At 46.1% G+C, this 22,391-nt stretch overlaps 1 protein-coding gene across 1 annotated transcript in view; it reads left to right on the top strand.

Moving 5' to 3' along the window:
* The window catches only part of LOC146058844 (uncharacterized), a 58,437-nt gene that overhangs the window by 8,793 nt on the left and 27,253 nt on the right, over positions 1 to 22,391 (top strand). The window contains exon 2 of the mRNA XM_083171054.1: positions 20,558 to 21,084. Within this exon, the coding sequence (XP_083027180.1) occupies positions 20,589 to 21,084 (496 nt within the window). The 5' untranslated portion in view covers positions 20,558 to 20,588. The remainder of the gene's footprint in view (positions 1 to 20,557; positions 21,085 to 22,391) is intronic.

Below are 22,391 nucleotides of genomic sequence, written 5' to 3' on the forward strand. Positions count from 1 at the left end.
GGTAGCTGCTCTATTTACCATTATAACAAAGAATTTCTTGTTAGAAGATTTCATGTAAACATGGTTAAATAACATTGAATATCACTACAGATTGTGCAAAAGAAAGCAATGGACTTTAATATATATTATGGTTGTTAAATGGCAATAAAATACAATGCACAGTGATAATATACCATGAAGTCACATTGGAGGTTATTCTAGTTCACTCTTTCTGACAAAATCTTAGATGGACAAAACCATGTGCACTGCAGGTGGGGCAGGTGTAACATGTGCAGGGAGAATTAGATTTGGGTGGGGTTTTACTTCAAAGTGAGATCTATATTGCAGTGTAAAAATAAAGCAGCCAGTATTTACCCTGCACAGAAACAAAATAACTCACCCAAATCTAATTCTCTCTGCACATTTTACATCTGCCCCCCTGCAGTGCACATGGTTTTGTCCATCTAAGAAGATTTTTGTCAGAAAGAATGAACTAGAATAAGGCCCATTGTTTGCTTGTCATGTGATTAAAAAAAAACCTTTTTGTTGATGCAAATGAGCATTACTCAGCTGCTCGTATGGGGTAAATGCTACCACCAATTATTATTGTCCTGAGTACACATGATTCATCTTGCCAGTTGCTGCATGCGCAAAGGTGCTGAAAGTCTCAGTAAAAAAAAAAGAAAATAAAGCAGACATATTTAATAACTTTTGTTTACTTTTAATTAATAAACTTTAATAAATGTATTTAATCACTAATAATGTAATAGTTTACAAACATTTTTAAACCACTGAAATATTTATACTTGGACAGGGGTGTACACACAGAGAGATTTTAACAGATTTTGACTAGATCGTCAAAATCTCCTAGAAGGTTAGCCCAAATCTCCCTATTTTTCTCCTGCTTAGTCAATATTGTCTAGCAGAGATTGCTTAGAAGAGATAATAGGTGTACACACAGGGAGATTTTGACTAATGGACAATTTTGACTAAGCAATTTTGAGAGAGATTTTGGCTAAATGCACTGGAGATTTTGACTCTGATTTTACCCAGTGGTGCCAGTGATATATACATTGCTGGCATATGCCAGCAATGTATATGTTACTGGTTTATACATAATGTTGGTGGCTAGTGGTGCCAGTAATATATACATTGCTGGCATGTGCCAGCAATATATATATTACTGAATTTAAAACAACATTGTTGCCCACTGCCCAGTGGTGCCAGTAATATATACATTGCTGGCATGTGCCAGCAATGTATATATTTCTGGCTTATTATAAATAACATTGGTGGCTAGTGGTGCCAGAAAAATATACATTGCTGGCAAGTGCCAGCAATGTATATATCACTGCTTTAACATTGGTGGTCAGCGGCTGTGTATATGCTCCACATAGTGGAGCAGGGAGCGAACAGTGCTGGGGGCGGGGCGTTCGGCCGGAGGTGGGGCGTTCGGCCGGGGGAGAGGAGTCAGTGTGTGCAGGACTCGGAGTGCACTGTGTGCAGCATGTGTTAGCCGGGCAGCGTGGGAGCGAGGCAGGGTGAGTATGAGCAGGGCGGTCAGCCGGGCTGAAAGTCTCCCATCTTCCAGCCCATGCTGCGCACACATTTAGCGATGATACCAGCCATCATCGCTAGATGTGCTGGTAAAACCAGCAGACTACCCACTTTACTAGCGATGATGTGGGATTGTGCATCATCGCTAGTCTGGCGTCGCTGGTGCATACACACTGGGCTACTTTGAGCTGAAAATCACTCAAAACCGTTTTGAGCGATTTTCAGTTGAAAATCGTCTAGTGTGTATGGGCCTTTAGTCAAAATTGCTTAGTTAAAGTCGCTCACTAGCAATAATCGCTCCATGTGTACACCCCTTAAGGCCGGATTCACATCAGATTGTGGTCCGGCAGCCAATCAGGAGCCACCACTGCTGCTCCTGATTGGATGCTGAAATGCAAGGTCTGATTGGCTTGCGGTCCAGCGGAAGAGTTCAGAAAAGCTGCAGACCTGCTTTGAGTGTACAGCTGGGCAGTGCACCACTCACTGCCCGGCGGTCACAGCTTTAAATTGTGTCCGGCTGGCGGCTGTATAACTTACATTAAGTGGCAGCTGAGTGAGGCACCATAGTAGTCTGGTGCCTTATTCAGCTGCTACTATGCATAACAGGATGCATCTAAGAAGGATTTTGTCAGAAAGAGTGAACTAGAATAAGGCCCTGTGTGTGGAATATCATTGCTTAAAAGTAGTAGTAGTTAAACTGCAAAGAAAAAAACAACCTAATCCATGTATAAAATAGAAGGAGCAGATGTGGATGCCCTCTACACAAGTGCATATGCCCCCAGCACATACCTATTCTCAATGCCCAATCGTTACTTCACTCCTGGTGACACCTGGGCCATTGATGACTGGCACTCTGTGCCCAAGTAAGGTTCAGATCATTCAGCTTTTTTATTGACCTAAAATTGTCCAAACCTAAATATGTCCATACAGTGCAGAATACTTTGGGACACACAATAAATATTGAATGGATTACAGTGCAGGTTATTGCCCCTTTCCCACTGCAGGTCTTAAATGGTATATTGCCATTTTTTCCCCCTTTCTAAACGTTTCAGGCTGCAGTGGGAAAGCGCCAGAGTTGATTTACCAGTTAAAGATAACCGGTATTTCAACACGTTTAAAAAGCAGAGTCCTACACGTTTCAAATCCATTTTTTTAGGCAGTGGGAATGCCTCTTAAACGGTATTTAAGATCCTACACTAGTTTTCCCCTCCCCTGGTACCTGTCCTGCCCCCCTACCACCCCCCATACCGGCCAGCTGGTACCCTCGCTTCCCCCCCTGCCCTGGTACCCCCCACCTGCCCTGGTACCTTGCTCCCCCCCTCCCCTGGTACCTTGCAGCTGGTACCTTGCATCCGGGCAGCGGGGCAGCATGGTAGGCACTGTACGGGCAGCATGGTAGGCAGAGTACGGGCAGCGGAGCAGCATGGTAAGCAGCATACGGGCAGCATGGCATGTAGCGGACATTGAAGGGCTCCTAGTCGGCAGGTCCCAGACTGATTGCTGAAAGCATCATGCAGGAGGAGGCTGGTGCACAGACAGCGGGGGCACTGGGGATCCGGGCAGCGTGGTCCGTGCTCAGGAGGACGCGGAGGAAGGTCCATTAGGAGATTGTCATTTCATTGGCGGGGGTCCCTGCCGCGAACGGAAAATGGCGGGCCTGGAAATTACATATGTGCATATTTAATAAGCCGCTAATTAAATATGCACATATTTAATGAACGGCTCCGCTATTTCCCATTCGCAGCAGGGACCCCGCCCATGAAATGATAATCTCCTAATGGACCTTCCTCCGCGTCCTCCTCCTGAGCACGGACCGCGCTGCCCGGATCCCCAGTGCCCCTGCTGTCTGTGCTCATACAGCAAAACAGAAAGGGGTGGTCATAAGAGTGACCAAAAAGGGAACATGCAAAGGGTTTTTGGGGCACACTTGAAGATATTATAATAATGGTAAAGAATATGTGAAGAAATGGTACATGAGTGAAATAAGACTTAACTTTTATTTAGGAATAACAATAAAAAAATGTTTTATCTAATGCAAAAATGCACAAAACAAGACAATTCAAATTCAATAAGTCGTATGTGGAAGTACGAAAAGGTATAGTCTAAGGTTAATAACCTGTCAAAAAAGAGGGTCCTTGATATAATTGGCAAAGTGGGCGCAATGTTAAGATAAAAATACCGTATACCTGTGACAAAGGTGCCTGTAGTTAGACAGAATTTGTTCAATTAGCATAAATATATAATATACAGAGTACAGGTATAGAATTGGGGATGCTTGACACACCAAATAAACAAAATAATTAAGAATTGAAAAATATGTATCATTACTGTCTCCGTCATATAATTGTGATAGAAGGTCACTACCTGACAGTGGGAGGCAGTGGTAAAGATTACAGGGTGTGGAGGGTGCGGAAGCTATGGAGAGTATAGTAAGATTGAGCTGGGTCCAGAAGGTGATCTCCTGCTTGCCTCTTAATTACAACACCCGGTATTCCCAAAGAGTCTTCCCAAAGGTACTAGCCGGGCCCATCACTGCTTAGCTGCTGAAATCGGAATGGGTTCAGGCGATCCAGTGAGGTATGGTAGTAATATTAGCAAAAAGAGGGGGATACCAGCGTTGTTGCTCAAATGAAATGAGGTGCTTCTGCTGTCGGAAGCGCCGTCAGTAGTCCACCCTGGTGCTCACCTGCATTGCAGGGGGGATGGATCTGACGCGACTGATGAGAGAGCACTGAAGTGAGAAGTAGTAAACAAAAATGATGGGCTGGTGTCAATGATGCGGACCCTAACCTCTGCTGTCCACCATCCACCTTAGGTGTCCAATGATGGATGAGAGAGTCAAGGATCGCTGATCCTGTCCCAGAAAGAGATGAAAAAGATGTGTGGGGCAGCACAACCAATGATGTTGTTGCCGGCAATGTGGTGAAATTACCAAAGGTAGCAAGGGTTGGTTGCCCAAAAGAAATTTTGGTTTTGTATCCTCATTAGTGGTGCATCTTAGTCGCCATTAATGTCAGTGATTGGTAGTTCTGACTGGAGCTAATGTGTCACCTTGAGGAAATTTATTGCTGGATTACCCAGTCTGTGTGCTTCACAGATAAATGGAGCGATTTTTTCTGCTGTGTAGTCAGAAAAGAGATAATTAAGCAGACTGAGTGGTGGGGTCTGTGCACGTGTACACAGAGTATGGGAAGGAGAGGAGGTCGTTGCAGTGTAAAGTGCTAATTACAATCTTATGTGCACATAATCACGAATCTGATACTGTTGCTGCAATTATAATAGAGTTAAGCCCCTCTCAAACAATGCATATACAAAATGATCAGTAAGCTGGATTCAAAAGAAACACATTGTAAGTTGATCCCAATAATGGTCTCTACTGATATGTAGTTGCTGCAGATACAGAAGGTTTAATCTCATTTGTTAAAACATGATGAAATGCTGTTTTATCAGAAAATGCGGTGTCATAAAGACAGTGCCCACCGCTGTTTGAATACTATGAGCAGGTATCAATTGTAACAGTATTGTACACAAAGTATCATGCACTGTATCAAATAATATGCGGCGCACAGAACATAATAACCACGGCTGCGGGAATGATGTCAGCAGGTTTACATTAATACACTTGTGGTATAACCGTTAAGTAATAATAATGAGGTTAACCTATAAATGCTTAACAAAGTGACTGCAGCAATCTAGTGCTGCAGTGATATTTACCGCTGCCCGTGGAACAGTGTAGGTTGCCGTTACAACTGCCCAGTGTAACAATATGGGCTAGTTAGATTCTATATATTATCTGCAGGGATAAAGAGGTGTGCTTAATGGAAGCAGCCGCTGGTAAATTGAAGCTGGGTTCAGCAGTGGAGACACAGTCAGACGGCACCCGGCACTGAGTTGCAGGGGCTGTCTCTGCGGACAAAATACAGTGTTACCGTTATGGTCAGATATGCGGGGGGGCTAAGGCAGGAAACTCCCCAAAGCAGGTGAGGGGAGAGACGGTACTTAGCTCAGGGGAGGCGGCACCCGGCGCCATATGACGGGAGCCGCTACTCCAGATGATGGGTAGTGACCGGCATGGAAGACGGAGGCTGGGGTGTGTCAGAGGCGTTCCTCACACGTGTATCGCCTGTAGCTTTCTCAAAGGACGCTGACAGGGAAGTGGCACAGCCGGTATAAGTATATGGCTCTGTCCAATCGGAGCCAGGGGGAGAGTCAATTGGTGAGTGACGTATGGGATGAATTGAATTAGCCGCAGAATTTGAAAAGGGGGAAGGAGGGGGAGTTTGTGCAGATGGCACGGGACTGTAAGATGTGGGATGATGTAGGCAGGTATTGCGGTGTGACCAGATTGTAGGCTGGGATATAAACGTAATAAACTTATAATAACGGGGATAAAAAGCAGGAACTATTATGGCTTATGGGGGTGCCGCTGAAAGTGGCGTGTTAGCGGGGAGAAGAGTAAGAGTGTGAAAATATGGCAATTGAAAATATTGTATGAATGAAATAAAGTAAATGACAATAGATAAATAAATAAAATTAAAATTAATAAAGATAAGAATGTTAATGTTAACAAATACATAAATCTGATAATAGAATAGTAGGTAAACTTGTTGGATGATAATCTAAAAAAAGGAGATTATATGCAAATAAATTATGAGGTTGTCCTGCACGAACGTTGTAGTAAGACGAAGTTACATTTACATCAAACATAAGAGATGTTCCCTTTATATCATGAATGGGTAGGGAACAGGGCATCGGTATAGATGCAGGAGAATGACAATACAAGCAAGATAAGTACATAGGAATGTGTAAGACAAAATGGGGACAAAGTTATGGCTCTGCTGAATTGCAGGGTAATGGTGTCTACTGTAGGACCTGATAAATGGTGATCCTGGGTGGAAGAGAGGCATCGGAATGGATGCAGCAAGAATAGGGGAGTGGGGATATGAGCTTGGTAGGAGCTGAAGTGGAAAGGAGAATGATATAAGAAATTAGCGAGCCATATAGAGGTGGATAAACTATGATGGTTGGCAGGATATTTAAATCAAGCTGGATAACATCAAGGGGTTTGTGGGGATGAAGGGAAAGAGAGTGGAGAGAGATAAGTCTTACAGGAAAGCACTGTAGTTAATGCCCTCGTTGAGGCCTTTAGGAGTCAAAGATCCCAGGTGGAAGATCCACCAGCTTTCTTTACGGAGGAGTGCCTGGTTGGTATCTCCTCCTCTTCGTCCTAGATGAAGCTGTTCCAAACCGCAGAATTGGAGATCTTTTGTGTTGGAGGCATGTTTTTTCAGAAAATGTCGTGCTACTGACGTTAGTGTTTTCATTTTGGATTGGTCACTGACGGCATTTCTAATATTGCCAAGGTGCTCCAGAATCCTCTGTTTAAGAGGCCTGGAGGTCATGCCTATGTATCTCAGCTGGCATGGGCATGTGATGCAGTAGATGACGTTGGGAGTCTTACAATTGAAGTGTTCCCTGATCTTGATTGATGTTCCAAATTTGTCGTCAATGGTCTTGATGTTGTTGACATGTCCACATGCTTTGCAGTTACCGCAGGGATAAGTCCCTGTGGTCTGTGGTTTCTTCGGTTGGTTTGCGATGTAATGGCTGTGCACCAGATTATCTTTCAGATTAGGTGCCCTGCGCCAGCTCATGTCCACTCGTGGGTTCAGGTTAGCGGCGAGATCGGGATCGGACAGTAGAATAGGCCAGTGTCGTTGGATGATATTTTTGATTGATTCCTGACAAAAGTTTCCTACCAGTCTGATAGTGTTGGACGTGGTGTCTTTGGGAGTTTTGAACAGGATCTTATTACGGGAAGTGGAGAGAACTTTTGTCAGGAATGGAAATCAATCAAAAATATCATCCAACGACACTGGCCTATTCTACTGTCCGATCCCGATCTCGCCGCTAACCTGAACCCACGAGTGGACATGAGCTGGCGCAGGGTACCTAATCTGAAAGATAATCTGGTGCACAGCCATTACATCGCAAACCAACCGAAGAAACCACAGACCACAGGGACTTATCCCTGCGGTAACTGCAAAGCATGTGGACATGTCAACAACATCAAGACCATTGACGACAAATTTGGAACATCAATCAAGATCAGGGAACACTTCAATTGTAAGACTCCCAACGTCATCTACTGCATCACATGCCCATGCCAGCTGAGATACATAGGCATGACCTCCAGGCCTCTTAAACAGAGGATTCTGGAGCACCTTGGCAATATTAGAAATGCCGTCAGTGACCAATCCAAAATGAAAACACTAACGTCAGTAGCACGACATTTTCTGAAAAAACATGCCTCCAACACAAAAGATCTCCAATTCTGCGGTTTGAAACAGCTTCATCTAGGACGAAGAGGAGGAGATACCAACCAGGCACTCCTCCGTAAAGAAAGCTGGTGGATCTTCCACCTGGGATCTTTGACTCCTAAAGGCCTCAACGAGGGCATTAACTACAGTGCTTTCCTGTAAGACTTATCTCTCTCCACTCTCTTTCCCTTCATCCCCACAAACCCCTTGATGTTATCCAGCTTGATTTAAATATCCTGCCAACCATCATAGTTTATCCACCTCTATATGGCTCGCTAATTTCTTATATCATTCTCCTTTCCACTTCAGCTCCTACCAAGCTCATATCCACACTCCCCTATTCTTGCTGCATCCATTCCGATGTCTCTCTTCCACCCAGGATCACCATTTATCAGGTCCTACAGTAGACACCATTACCCTGCAATTCAGCAGAGCCATAACTTTGTCCCCATTTTGTCTTACACATTCCTTTGTACTTATCTTGCTTTTATTGTCATTCTCCTGCATCTATACCGATGCCCTGTTCCCTACCCATTCATGATATAAAGGGAACATCTCTTATGTTTGATGTAAATGTAACTTCGTCTTACTACAACGTTCGTGCAGGACAACCTCATAATTTATTTGCATATAATCTCCTTTTTTTAGATTATCATCCAACAAGTTTACCTACTATTCTATTATCAGATTTATGTATTTGTTAACATTAACATTCTTATCTTTATTAATTTTAATTTTATTTATTTATCTATTGTCATTTACTTTATTTCATTCATACAATATTTTCAATTGCCATATTTTCACACTCTTACTCTTCTCCCCGCTAACACGCCACTTTCAGCGGCACCCCCATAAGCCATAATAGTTCCTGCTTTTTATCCCCGTTATTATAAGTTTATTACGTTTATATCCCAGCCTACAATCTGGTCACACCGCAATACCTGCCTACATCATCCCACATCTTACAGTTGTTAGGACCTCCTGTGCCACGCTGCCTGGCGAGGCACTACGTGGCACTGGCTGGTAGGAGATCTGACCAGGAATGGAGGGCAGCCGCGCCAACCTAACTCCGTTGCTACCAGATGTAGTTGGCGTGTGAGTGCAGGATGCTAAGCTTCACCACTAATAGCCGCGTTCGTGGGAGCCCGTTAGTCAGGCTTCCACCTCGATGCCACCTGGTCTTATGTAAATGACAACTCACACGCCAAGGCCAGTGATTAACAAGGGGAACCTCTAACTGACACCTGCTGGCGAGAATACCCACGGGGCTCCCGTAAGAAACCCTAGGAACCTGGTGTAAAACAGTGTCTGGATGGGACCACCCCACGGGTGTAACAATACACAAAAGATGACTCAATATGCTGAATGTAACAATACACAAAGATGACTCAATAAGCTGGACTGTAACAATACATAAAGATGACTCAATAAGCAGGACTGTAACAATACATAAAGATGACTCGATAAGCAGGACTGTAACCATAAACAAGATAACCGCAAGTAAGAAGGTACACTTAGCTGGGGCTGAGCGGCAGCGGGCAGGGTGAGACAAGGAACCAGCTGACGGAAGGATCACGCTGGAAAGAACACCCAGAAAGACCAACCAAGCTCCAGGAACCGGGAACACTCAGGACGCTGGGTCTGAACTATAACCGGCGTCTGAGTGTCCCGGCATCAGGGTTTAAATAGTAGCGCCTCCATAGGAGGACGAGGCTGCGTTGCGCGCTTCCTCTTCCGCCCGGCCGCCTGGCGTCCCCCGTCGCCTAGGCAACCGGGGCGTGCGCTGAGGAAGTGGCCGGGCGTGAGACTCCCGGCCGTACGTGACGTCAGACGGGGGGCGTGTGTCGTTGCCGCGACCACGTCCCCTGACGCGGGGACGCCCCCTGACGCGACGACGCCCTGACTGTGACATCACAGCCGGGAGACACCGCGGAGAACCCCCTGCGTCAGCGCTAGAGCCGGCTGCAGGGGTGGCCGCATTACCAGCCGGACCGGAGCGCAGAGAACCCCTTGCGTCAGCGTCAGAGCTGACTGCAGGGGTCATAACAGTACCCCCCCCTTGAGGAGGGGTCACCGAACCCTTACCCCCAGGTTTAAATGGAAATTTCTTAAAGAACTCTGCCCTAAGTCTGGGAGCATGAAGAAGTCTGTCCGGAACCCAGGATCTCTCTTCATCCCCAAATCCCTGCCAATGAACAAGAAATTTGAGCTGACCCCGGACAAACTTGGAATCAAGGATCTGTTCTACCAAAAACTCCTTGTGGCCTCTGATAATCACAGGTCTCTTAGACTGTTTCTGATGAAAGAGAGTGGAAACCGGCTTAAAAAGGGAACAATGGAAAACATTATTGATCCTCAATGATCGAGGTAATTGTAACTGAAAGGCTACTGGGTTAACCTGTCTGGTAATGAGAAAGGGTCCGATGAATCTGGGGCCCAACTTATGACTTTTCTGACGTAATTTGATGAATCGGGTTGAGAGAAAGACTTTCTGGCCCACCCTGAATGGGCAGGGTTTCCTGTGTCTGTCATAAAAAACTTTAGAACGGGCCGAAGAAAGATTCAAGGCCCGATGCACCTTCTTCCAAGAATCCCTAAGGACAGTAACTGCCGAGGGAATTGAGTGAGAGGACTTAACCGGAACATCAAAGGAATTGCATTTGGGATGAAAACCGGTGTTACAGAAAAATGGTGAAGTCTTGGTTGACACGTGATAGGAATTATTATAAGAAAATTCAGCTAACGGCACCAAGTCTGCCCAATCAGTCTGACATTTAGCAATAAAGCAGCGTAAATACTGTTCCAAGGCCTGATTAACCCTCTCGGTTTGTCCATTTGACTGAGGGTGGTATCCGGAGGATAAGCTGAGCTGAATACCCAAGTTGGAACAAAATGCCCTCCAAAAACTGGCGACAAACTGGGGTCCCCTGTCCGAGACGATATCTCTGGGGAGACCATGAAGTCTGAAAATATGAGTAATGAAAAGTTGCGCTAATTCTTGAGCCGAGGGAAGTTTGCGCAAAGGTACAAAATGAGCCATTTTATTAAAGCGATCGACCGTAACCCAAATGGTGGAAAAACGGGAAGACAAAGGAAGGTCGACGATAAAATCCATAGAAATGTGTGACCAGGGTCTGTCTGGAATGGATAAGGGTAGAAGCTGGCCCATGGGTGCTGCTCTGGGAGACTTCTGTCGAGTGCATACGGGACAAATTGAGACGAAACGGGCGACGTCCTGTTTCATGGAGGGCCACCAGACTGCTGTGGACAAACTTTCGAGGGTCTTGGTGATGCCAGGATGGCCTGCCAACTTAGTGGAATGGAAATCCTTAAGAACTAAATCTCGCAGAGCCTTGGGGACAAAGAGTCGGTTCTGAGGAGTCGACTGGGGAGCAGAGGGCTGGAAAGCAAGAACACGGGTAGCCAAATCTTGGGTTAACCCGGCCAAGATAAAAGCTGACGGGATAATGGTCTCATCCCCCACTTCCGGGTCCTGAGAAGACTGGAAACTCCGGGAAAGTGCATCGGCCTTGACGTTCTTAGGACCGGGTCTGAAGGTGATGTTAAATCGAAAACGGGTAAAGAAAAGAGCCCATCTAGCCTGACGAGGGTTGAGTCGTTTGGCTGACTGGATATATGCTAAATTCTTGTGATCTGTGATAACGGTGATCATGTGTTCTGCTCCTTCCAGCCATTGGCGCCATTCTTCAAAGGCCCATTTTATGGCCAGAAGCTCTCTATTACCTACATCGTAATTCTTTTCAGCGGCGGAAAATTTCCGTGAAAAATAGGCACAGGGATGCAGTTTGTTATCCAGACTATGAGTCTGGGAGAGCACGGCTCCCGCCCCAACATCGGAGGCGTCAACTTCCACTAAGAACGGCTTCCGGGGGTCAGGATGGTGAAGAATCGGAGCGGAACAAAAAGCTTTTTTCAACCGTTCAAAGGAGTCAATGGCCTGTGGAGACCAGTCTTGTGGATTTGCTCCCTTGCGAGTGAGTTCCACAATGGGAGCCACGATATCTGAAAATGAACGAATAAATTTACGATAATAGTTAGAGAAACCCAGGAACCTCTGAACAGCCTTGAGGTTAGAGGGACGAGCCCATGACAGGATGGCTTGAACCTTTTTAGGCTCCATGGCAAAACCTTTGGGAGTAATGATATAGCCCAGGAAAGAAACCTGGGAAACTTCAAACTCACATTTCTCTAACTTGGCGTACAGTTGGTTTTCGCGTAATTTTTGGAGAACCATACAGACATGCTGCCTATGTTCGGTCAGAGTCTTGGAAAAAATCAAGATATCGTCTAGATACACCACAGCAAAAACACCTAAAAACGGCCGGAGTACCTCATTAATGAAATCCTGGAAGACAGCCGGAGCATTGGCCAATCCGAAAGGCATAACAAGATATTTGTAGTGGCCAGTATGCGTGTTGAAAGCCGTCTTCCACTCGTCCCCCTGCCTGATTCTTATGAGGTTGTATGCTCCTCTCAAATCGATCTTAGAAAAAACAACGGCTTCCCGAATCTGGTCGAATAACACAGAAATGAGAGGTAAAGGATAAGAATTCTTAATGGTGATCTGATTCAAGGCCCGATAATCAATACAGGGGCGCAAGGACCCGTCCTTCTTTTCAACAAAGAAGAACCCTGCCCCTACCGGAGACTTGGACGGACGGATGAAGCCTTTCTCTAGGCTTTCTTTAATATAATCTTCCATAGCGCGGGACTCAGGAGCGGAGAGAGCATACAAACGCCCTTTAGGTAACCTGGCATTGGGGACGAGATCTATGGTACAATCAAATGGCCGATGGGGAGGCAATGTTTCTGCTTCTTTCTTAGAAAAAACATCAAGAAAAGTGTGATACGAAGAGGGTAAAGAAGACAAAACAGGAGACACCGCCCGTAGAGGGAGAGAGAGACAGCTGTCAGAACATGCTGACCCCCAACGGGTAATCTCTCCCGTAACCCAATTGACATTAGGATTGTGCTTCCTTAGCCAAGGCAGACCCAACACAAGAGGTGCAACCGGACAATGAAAAACTAAAAAAGAGATTTCCTCGGAATGTAAAGCTCCTATAGACAACCTGAGGGAAGGAGTACGGGAGGATATACTGCCATTGGATAGTGGTATGCCATCTAACCCACAAACTGCCAAAGACCCCTCAAGGGGGATGGGTTTGAACCCTAAGGATTCAATCAATGTGGCGTCTATAAAATTGCCAGCTGCGCCACAATCCAAGAAGGCAGACACCTCCAGAAACTGCTTCCCAAAGGAGATGGTGGTCTGGATATAAATGGATTCCATGGGGGAAAAACAGGTAAGGCCTAAGTGAACCCCCCCAAGGTTACCTAGGCCCTGTCTTTTCCCGCCTTAAGCGGACAACCCACCACACGGTGACCGGACCCCCCACAATAAAGACACAATCCCTTGAGTCTTCTCCGATTCTTTTCGGAAACGGAAAGGCGGGTAGCCCCTAGCTGCATGGGTTCTTCCCCTGAGTGGTCAAAAGAATCTCCCGAAGGAGATGAGGGAAAGATCCCAGACTCTCTCTCTCGCTGACGCTCCCAAAACCGTCGATCCACCTTGATGGCTAATTGCATCATCTCATCTACGGATGTGGGAGATGGGTAGTGCACCAGTGCATCTTTGAGGCCATCGGACAAGCCAATCCGAAATTGACTGCGTAGAGCTGGGTCATTCCACCCGGAATCAATGGCCCACCTCCTAAACTGTGTGCAATACCCCTCTGCCGTACCATGCCCTTGACGGAGGGCTCGGAGATTGGCCTCAGCTGAAGCAGACCTATCGGGATCATCATATAACAACCCCATGGCTGAAAAAAAAGAACTGACGGAGGAGAGGGCCTCATCTCCTGCAGGAAGCCCAAATGCCCAGGTCTGAGGATCCCCCTGTAGGAGAGAAATGATTATCCCCACCCGCTGGGTCTCTGACCCGGAGGATAATGGACGCAGTTTGAAATATAGTTTACAGGCCTCTCTGAAGTTATAAAAAAGTGAACGATCTCCAGAGAAACGATCAGGGAGATCGAGTCTGGGCTCTGGGTGTCTAGACGCTGACAGGACTCCATGTACCTGTTCCTCCTGAGTTTTGACCCGGAGAGAAAGCTTTTGGAGTTCCTGTGTGAGAGTGTGAATCTGGCCCACCAGAGCATGTCCCGTGGCCTGCTGGGAAGGATCCATAATGGACTATGACCCGCGACTGAGGACAAATATAAATTATCTGGCCGGTTATAATGTTAGGACCTCCTGTGCCACGCTGCCTGGCGAGGCACTACGTGGCACTGGCTGGTAGGAGATCTGACCAGGAATGGAGGGCAGCCGCGCCAACCTAACTCCGTTGCTACCAGATGTAGTTGGCGTGTGAGTGCAGGATGCTAAGCTTCACCACTAATAGCCGCGTTCGTGGGAGCCCGTTAGTCAGGCTTCCACCTCGATGCCACCTGGTCTTATGTAAATGACAACTCACACGCCAAGGCCAGTGATTAACAAGGGGAACCTCTAACTGACACCTGCTGGCAAGAATACCCACGGGGCTCCCGTAAGAAACCCTAGGAACCTGGTGTAAAACAGTGTCTGGATGGGACCACCCCACGGGTGTAACAATACACAAAAGATGACTCAATATGCTGAATGTAACAATACACAAAGATGACTCAATAAGCTGGACTGTAACAATACATAAAGATGACTCAATAAGCAGGACTGTAACAATACATAAAGATGACTCGATAAGCAGGACTGTAACCATAAACAAGATAACCGCAAGTAAGAAGGTACACTTAGCTGGGGCTGAGCGGCAGCGGGCAGGGTGAGACAAGGAACCAGCTGACGGAAGGATCACGCTGGAAAGAACACCCAGAAAGACCAACCAAGCTCCAGGAACCGGGAACACTCAGGACGCTGGGTCTGAACTATAACCGGCGTCTGAGTGTCCCGGCATCAGGGTTTAAATAGTAGCGCCTCCATAGGAGGACGAGGCTGCGTTGCGCGCTTCCTCTTCCGCCCGGCCGCCTGGCGTCCCCCGTCGCCTAGGCAACCGGGGCGTGCGCTGAGGAAGTGGCCGGGCGTGAGACTCCCGGCCGTACGTGACGTCAGACGGGGGGCGTGTGTCGTTGCCGCGACCACGTCCCCTGACGCGGGGACGCCCCCTGACGCGACGACGCCCTGACTGTGACATCACAGCCGGGAGACACCGCGGAGAACCCCCTGCGTCAGCGCTAGAGCCGGCTGCAGGGGTGGCCGCATTACCAGCCGGACCGGAGCGCAGAGAACCCCTTGCGTCAGCGTCAGAGCTGACTGCAGGGGTCATAACAACAGTCCCGTGCCATCTGCACAAACTCCCCCTCCTTCCCCCTTTTCAAATTCTGCGGCTAATTCAATTCATCCCATACGTCACTCACCAATTGACTCTCCCCCTGGCTCCGATTGGATAGAGCCATACACTCATACCGGCTGTGCCACTTCCCTGTCAGCGTCCTTTGAGAAAGCTACAGGCGATACACGTGTGAGGAACGCCTCTGACACACCCCCAGCCTCCGTCTTCCACGCCGGTCACTACCCGTCATCTGGAGTAGCGGCTCCCGTCATATGGCGCCGGGTGCCGCCTCCCCTGAGCTAAGTACCGTCTCTCCCCTCACCCGCTTTGGGGAGTTTCCTGCCTTAGCCCCCCCGCATATCTGACCATAACGGTAACACTGTATTTTGTCTGCAGAGACAGCCCCTGCAACTCAGTGCCGGGTGCCGTCTGACTGCGTCTCCACTGCTGAACCCAGCTTCAATTTACCAGCGGCTGCTTCCATTAAGCACACCTCTTTATCCCCGCAGATAATATATAGAATCTAACTAGCCCATATTGTTACACTGGGCAGTTTTAATGGCAACCTACACTGTTCCACGGGCAGCGGTAAATATCACTGCAGCACTAGATTGCTGCAGTCACTTTGTTAAGCATTTATAGGTTAACCTCATTATTATTACTTAACGGTTATACCACAAGTGTATTAATGTAAACCTGCTGACATCATTCCCGCAGCCGTGGTTATTATGTTCTGTGCGCCGCATATTATTTGATACAGTGCATGATACTTTGTGTACAATACTGTTACAATTGATACCTGCTCATAGTATTCAAACAGCGGTGGGCACTGTCTTTATGACACCGCATTTTCTGATAAAACAGCATTTCATCATGTTTTAACAAATGAGATTAAACCTTCTGTATCTGCAGCAACTACATATCAGTAGAGACCATTATTGGGATCAACTCACAATGTATTTCTTTTGAATCCAGCTTACTGATCATTTTGTATATGCATTGTTTGAGAGGGGCTTAACTCTATTATAATTGCAGCAACAGTATCAGATTCGTGATTATGTGCACATAAGATTGTAATTAGCACTTAACACTGCAATGACCTCCTCTCCTTCCCATACTCTGTGTACACGAGCACAGACCCCACCACTCAGTCTGCTTAATTATCTCTTTTCTGACTACACAGCAGAAAAAATCGCTCCATTTATCTGTGAAGCACACAGACTGGGTAATCCAGCAATAAATTTCCTCAAGGTGACACATTAGCTCCAGTCAGAACTACCAATCACTGACATTAATGGCGACTGAGATGCACCACTAATGAGGATACAAAACCAAAATTTCTTTTGGGCAACCAACCCTTGCTACCTTTGGTAATTTCACCACATTGCCGGCAACAACATCATTGGTTGTGCTGCCCCACACATCTTTTTCATCTCTTTCTGGGACAGGATCAGCGATCCTTGACTCTCTCATCCATCATTGGACACCTAAGGTGGATGGTGGACAGCAGAGGTTAGGGTCCGCATCATTGACACCAGCCCATCATTTTTGTTTACTACTTCTCACTTCAGTGCTCTCTCATCAGTCGCGTCAGATCCATCCCCCCTGCAATGCAGGTGAGCACCAGGGTGGACTACTGACGGCGCTTCCGACAGCAGAAGCACCTCATTTCATTTGAGCAACAACGCTGGTATCCCCCTCTTTTTGCTAATATTACTACCATACCTCACTGGATCGCCTGAACCCATTCCGATTTCAGCAGCTAAGCAGTGATGGGCCCGGCTAGTACCTTTAGGAAGACTCTTTGGGAATACCGGGTGTTGTAATTAAGAGGCAAGCAGGAGATCACCTTCTGGACCCAGCTCAATCTTACTATACTCTCCATAGCTTCCGCACCCTCCACACCCTGTAATCTTTACCACTGCCTCCCACTGTCAGGTAGTGACCTTCTATCACAATTATATGACGGAGACAGTAATGATACATATTTTTCAATTCTTAATTATTTTGTTTATTTGGTGTGTCAAGCATCCCCAATTCTATACCTGTACTCTGTATATTATATATTTATGCTAATTGAACAAATTCTGTCTAACTACAGGCACCTTTGTCACAGGTATACGGTATTTTTATCTTAACATTGCGCCCACTTTGCCAATTATATCAAGGACCCTCTTTTTTGACTGGTTATTAACCTTAGACTATACCTTTTCGTACTTCCACATACGACTTATTGAATTTGAATTGTCTTGTTTTGTGCATTTTTGCATTAGATAAAACATTTTTTTATTGTTATTCCTAAATAAAAGTTAAGTCTTATTTCACTCATGTACCATTTCTTCACATATTCTTTACCATTATTATAATATCTTCAAGTGTGCCCCAAAAACCCTTTGCATGTTCCCTTTTTGGTCACTCTTGTGACCACCCCTTTCTGTTTTGCCTTACAGTTTAAATACTGAACATCCCCTTGGGAGCACCACCAGCCAAACACTGCTACGATATTTTACTAAAAAGCAGTAATTATGATGGTTCTTTCTGTCTATATATCCATGTACAATTGCTAACTGATAATAATTTCAAACCAGTGCCAATCCCTCTCTCTAAATCCATTTTGTGCTCATACAGCATTAGACATAGTGTGGGTTGAACACAGTACAGGTTGCAGTGCAGGTTGGATACAGCAGTGCAGATCACAGTGCTAATCAGATACAGTGTGAGTCGCATACAGAATGGGATACAGTGCAGGTCTGACACATTGCAGTTAGACATTCCAGGTGTAGTATTGAAGTAATAGTGCACTTACTGTGACGTGGTAAATGCCCTGGTGGTGTCTGTGACGATGATGATGGTCCAGGTGCTGCATTTTACATATCGCTCTCTCAGTGCATGCCATGCCTGTCTTGCGTGTGGCTACAGCAGCCTCTGGGTTCATGCAGCAGCATACTCTATGGGGAAAGCTGTGAAAACAGGTCTCTAAGCAAATCAGCGGCCAGCACATTGATTTCAATGGAACTTTAAAAATTGGCGCACAAATCTAAAACCCACAAGATCCAAATGCAGAAGAGAACATTTTGCCCTGATTTGAAATCCGAGCCTGGCAGAATCAGGTGGGCTCAGATCTCTGTTGACAGCAAACAATATTGAGTCTGTGACATGATGCCGTGGTCTCAGCCATATACAGTAGCAGGTCAAATGATGATTCAAGCCCTGCAGAGTAAGTGCATACAAATATGCTTTGCTATAGTGTATCAAGTGAGAAACAGATATAAACATACTGTAAAATAAGGAAATTTTGGGTACATTTTTCAAATGTATCAAAAAAACTTACAACCCAGGCATGTCCAAAGTCCGGCCCGGGGGCCAATTGCGGCCTGTTATGTCACTTCAAGCGGCCCGCAGCCTCCAGCCAGAAACGGACAGCTGAAGGCTGACGTGGGATGCACAGCACAGGACTCTAGAGGTGGGACCCCGGCGAGCGTGCCTTTACCTTGCTGGCTTGCTGTCTGCATTGGTGAGGGGGTGCCGGCTGCCACTGTGAGACATGTTTGCGTCTTTCAGATGAGTATGTGTCAAACTCCTGCTGCTGTAATTATATATCACCCTCCACCGCGATCACAGTGACAGCAGTGTGCGGGGAGGGGGGAGCAGCAAAAGGGAAGCTTGCTCCTGTAAAATGCGGAACGGAGAAGGGCGGAGACGGTAGGAGCCAAAGCATCTGTCTCCTGCAGGGGAATATACAGTGAAGGGAGGCAGTATGTGGTAAATTCAGAGAAGAGTGGGCAGGCTGGGAGACATAGTGAATGGGGGCAGAGTGGGGGACATACAGTGAATGGGGTACATACAGTGAAGGAGGGGCAGTTTATGGGAATATACAGTGAATGGGGGCAGGCTGTGGGACATACTGTGAATGGGGGCAGGCTGGGGGACATACAGTGAATGGGGGCATGCTGGGGGACATACAGTGAATGGGGGCACACTGGGGGACCTACAGTGAATGGGGGCACGTTGGGGGACATAGTGAATGGGGACAGAGTGGGGGACATACAGTGAATGGGGTACATACAGCGAAGGAGGGGCAGTTTATGGGAATATACAGTGAATGGGGGCAGGCTGTGGGACATACTGTGAATGTGGGCAGGCTGGGGGACTTACAGTGAATGGAGCAGGCTGGGGGACATACAGAGAAAGGCGGTCAGGCAGGGGAATATACAGTGAAGGGGGGGCATGCTGGGGGACATACAGTGAATGGGAGCAGAGTGGGGGACATACAGTGAATGGAGGCAGAGTGGGGGGCATACAGTGAATGGAGGCAGAGTGGGGGGCATACAGTGAATGGGGCAGAGTGGGAGACATACAGTGAATGGGGCAGAGTGGGGGCATACATTGAATGGGGGCAGAGTAGGGGACATAAAGTGAATGGTGGCAGGCTGGGGAAAATAGGGAGAAGGGGGTCAGGTGGAGAATATACAGTGAGTGGGGGCACGCTGGGGGACATACAGTGAGTGGGGACACGCTGGGGGACATACAGTGAAGGGGACATACAGTGAATGGGGGACCATTCCGATGTTATTAATGGTTCAAAGAATGTCAGGGTGAATGGTCGGCCCCACATTTTCACATCACCATATCTGGCCCTCTTTGCAAAAAGTTTGGACACCCCTGCTTTAACCACTTCAGTCTGTTTATTTATTTATTTTTGTAATCAAACTGCCTTCATAAATTATTGTTTTTTAAAATAAATTAAAATCCTGTTCTACAGTATAGCATGATCAAATGCTATACTACAGTAAGTTATCCCATTATTGAAGTGATCACCACAGAGCGGTGTTTAAGGTCTTGGAAGATGCTGTGACATCATCTCACAAGATGTGAGTGTAACGCCCGGCAAGAAGGGAGTTACACTGCTTGCATCCTCAGGTTGCCAAAATAAAAATTGGCATTCTGTGGCTCCATGGTCTGTTTATTCAGTCAGAAGAAGCATTTAAGCACAGCACTGTACAGGAACTTCATGTATTTAAATATATTATATCATTTTTTTTACAAAGGGCATCCACAAGTTTGTTATCCCTGTACCTTAACCAGGCCCTAAGCACTACATCTTTGCCACTGGTCTGGATGAAGTTGAGGAATTCCACCCAGCACATGTTCAGATTAGATTTCATATTAATGATCTGGGGCACGCAGCAGGACAGCACAGTCGCATGTTATGCAACTTTGTCCAATAAAGCCCAGTGGACATCCAATGCAATAATGGCAATTAAATAATTGTTTTCTTTCTAAATATATGTATTTTTTTATGATTGTAATGTAAAGTATAAGCCTGTTTTATAATTAATTTCATTTAATTTTCTTTTAGAAATTGAATGGAAAAGTACTGACTGGAAATCATGTCTGCAAGAGCAGTTTCTTTACTTTTATATACCGCTGTCTGCTCCACAGCCGTATTTGGCAATGTTAAGGCCAAAGAAAATGAACTGTCTCTAACAACAGAGAATTCTAACACTTCAATAACTACAGAATTTTTACCTCAGAGTCCTAACACCACTGGTTCCAATGTAGAAGGAACTACACTACATCCTAACACGAACTCAAGTGGTAATTCAACTTCCAATAATGAAAATACAACAACATTGTATACACCAAAGCTGACACATGTGACTACACCTACAGCCAATCAGAGTTCTTTGAATATGTCATCTGTACCTTCTACTGCTACAGTCACTGCAACTTTGTTTTCTTCAGTCACTGTACGTGTGACCAAACAAATAAGCAGTACTGATGGCAAAGTAGATAAATCAACAGCAGCGTTTACAACTAATGGATATTCCCAGAACAATGAAACAGTGACTTATCCAATGGAAGCAAACACAACTTTACTGGAAGGTATGCAACATTCGCGTCATATGAGTCACATCATTTATACATTTACATTATTGTTTAGAGATTTGGAATCTGAAAAACTGTGCAGAAGCCAATATATTGTCACCCCTGTTGCTCTTTAAAATGCTGCAGACTGGTCTACTTTCCTTGGAGAGTATTTACTAATGTGGGGAGATGTTGCCCATAGCAACCAACTAGATTCTAATTATTTATTTAGCACCTTCTAAAAGATATCTTAAATAGAAACTTATTGTTTGCTATTGGCAACATCTCCACTTTTGAAAACCCACACCTTATTAATTATACCCCCTGAAATGGCCAGGAGACTCTTAAACCTTAGTTGTTGCTCCTGGACACCAAGGGGAGTATTCAAGTTTCCCGGACCTGGTGCCACCCACTTCCCTGAGTGATTGGGCATTCTGAATAGCTTATGATGTGGTTCATGCAGAACTGTGTAATCATAATTTCACTTTACAATGCTAGTTGTCTCAGCAGTGGGCAGTATTCAATGTAAAAAATCGCGGTGTGCAGCGAATCCTGTTTAGGATTCGCTGCACACTCACTGTGTTCCGGAGGGCTGGCTGCCACTCACTCTCCCAGTATTCAACGTCACAGGGGCTCGTTGCCCCTCGCGGCGAATCTTAACCCCTGCAGCGGACGGCAGGGAGCCGTGGGACGGTGGCAGGAAGGGAGATTGAAGTCTCCCTGCCTGCCCCAGAACGTATGTGGAGGGGAGGAGGGCTCCCTGGGACCCAGGCAGCACAAGCTGCCCCCCCCCCCCCAGAGCCAGCAGGGGACTGGGTATATTCACTGCTCCCAATCGTGCATATGTAATGATCGGGTGCAGTGAATATATGAATATCTAATGAGCGGCTCTCGGCTCCGGCCACCTGCTGGCTGTTATGTGTAAAAAAAAATATATATATATATTTTTTAAATTAAATATATATTCATGTGCTATAAGCACATAAATAAAAATAGCATGCCCTTTCACAGAAAAAAAATCCTGATTATTTTACACCAAAATTAAAACAAAAAAACTTTTATTTTAAAAGTTCACATTCCACTTCTCTATGAAAAGATGGAGAATTGCTACACGGAGAGACACGGCGAAAATCACTTAGAAAGATGGCGAAAAGTGCACGTTTAATAGGGTTGATCGCTTTTTGAGACCAAAATTCTCCGTCCAACGCGAAAAAAGCAGAAATTCGCCATAAAACACGGCAAATTCTCCTCATTGAATACTGCCCAGTGTGTAGTGGGTGGCAGGGTTATGATGGCACATATGTACCAACACATCCATCACATTG

The sequence above is a fragment of the Crinia signifera genome, chromosome 2 (assembly GCF_055691185.1).
Source record: "Crinia signifera chromosome 2, ASM5569118v1, whole genome shotgun sequence".
Taxonomy (NCBI): Eukaryota; Metazoa; Chordata; class Amphibia; order Anura; family Myobatrachidae; genus Crinia; species Crinia signifera.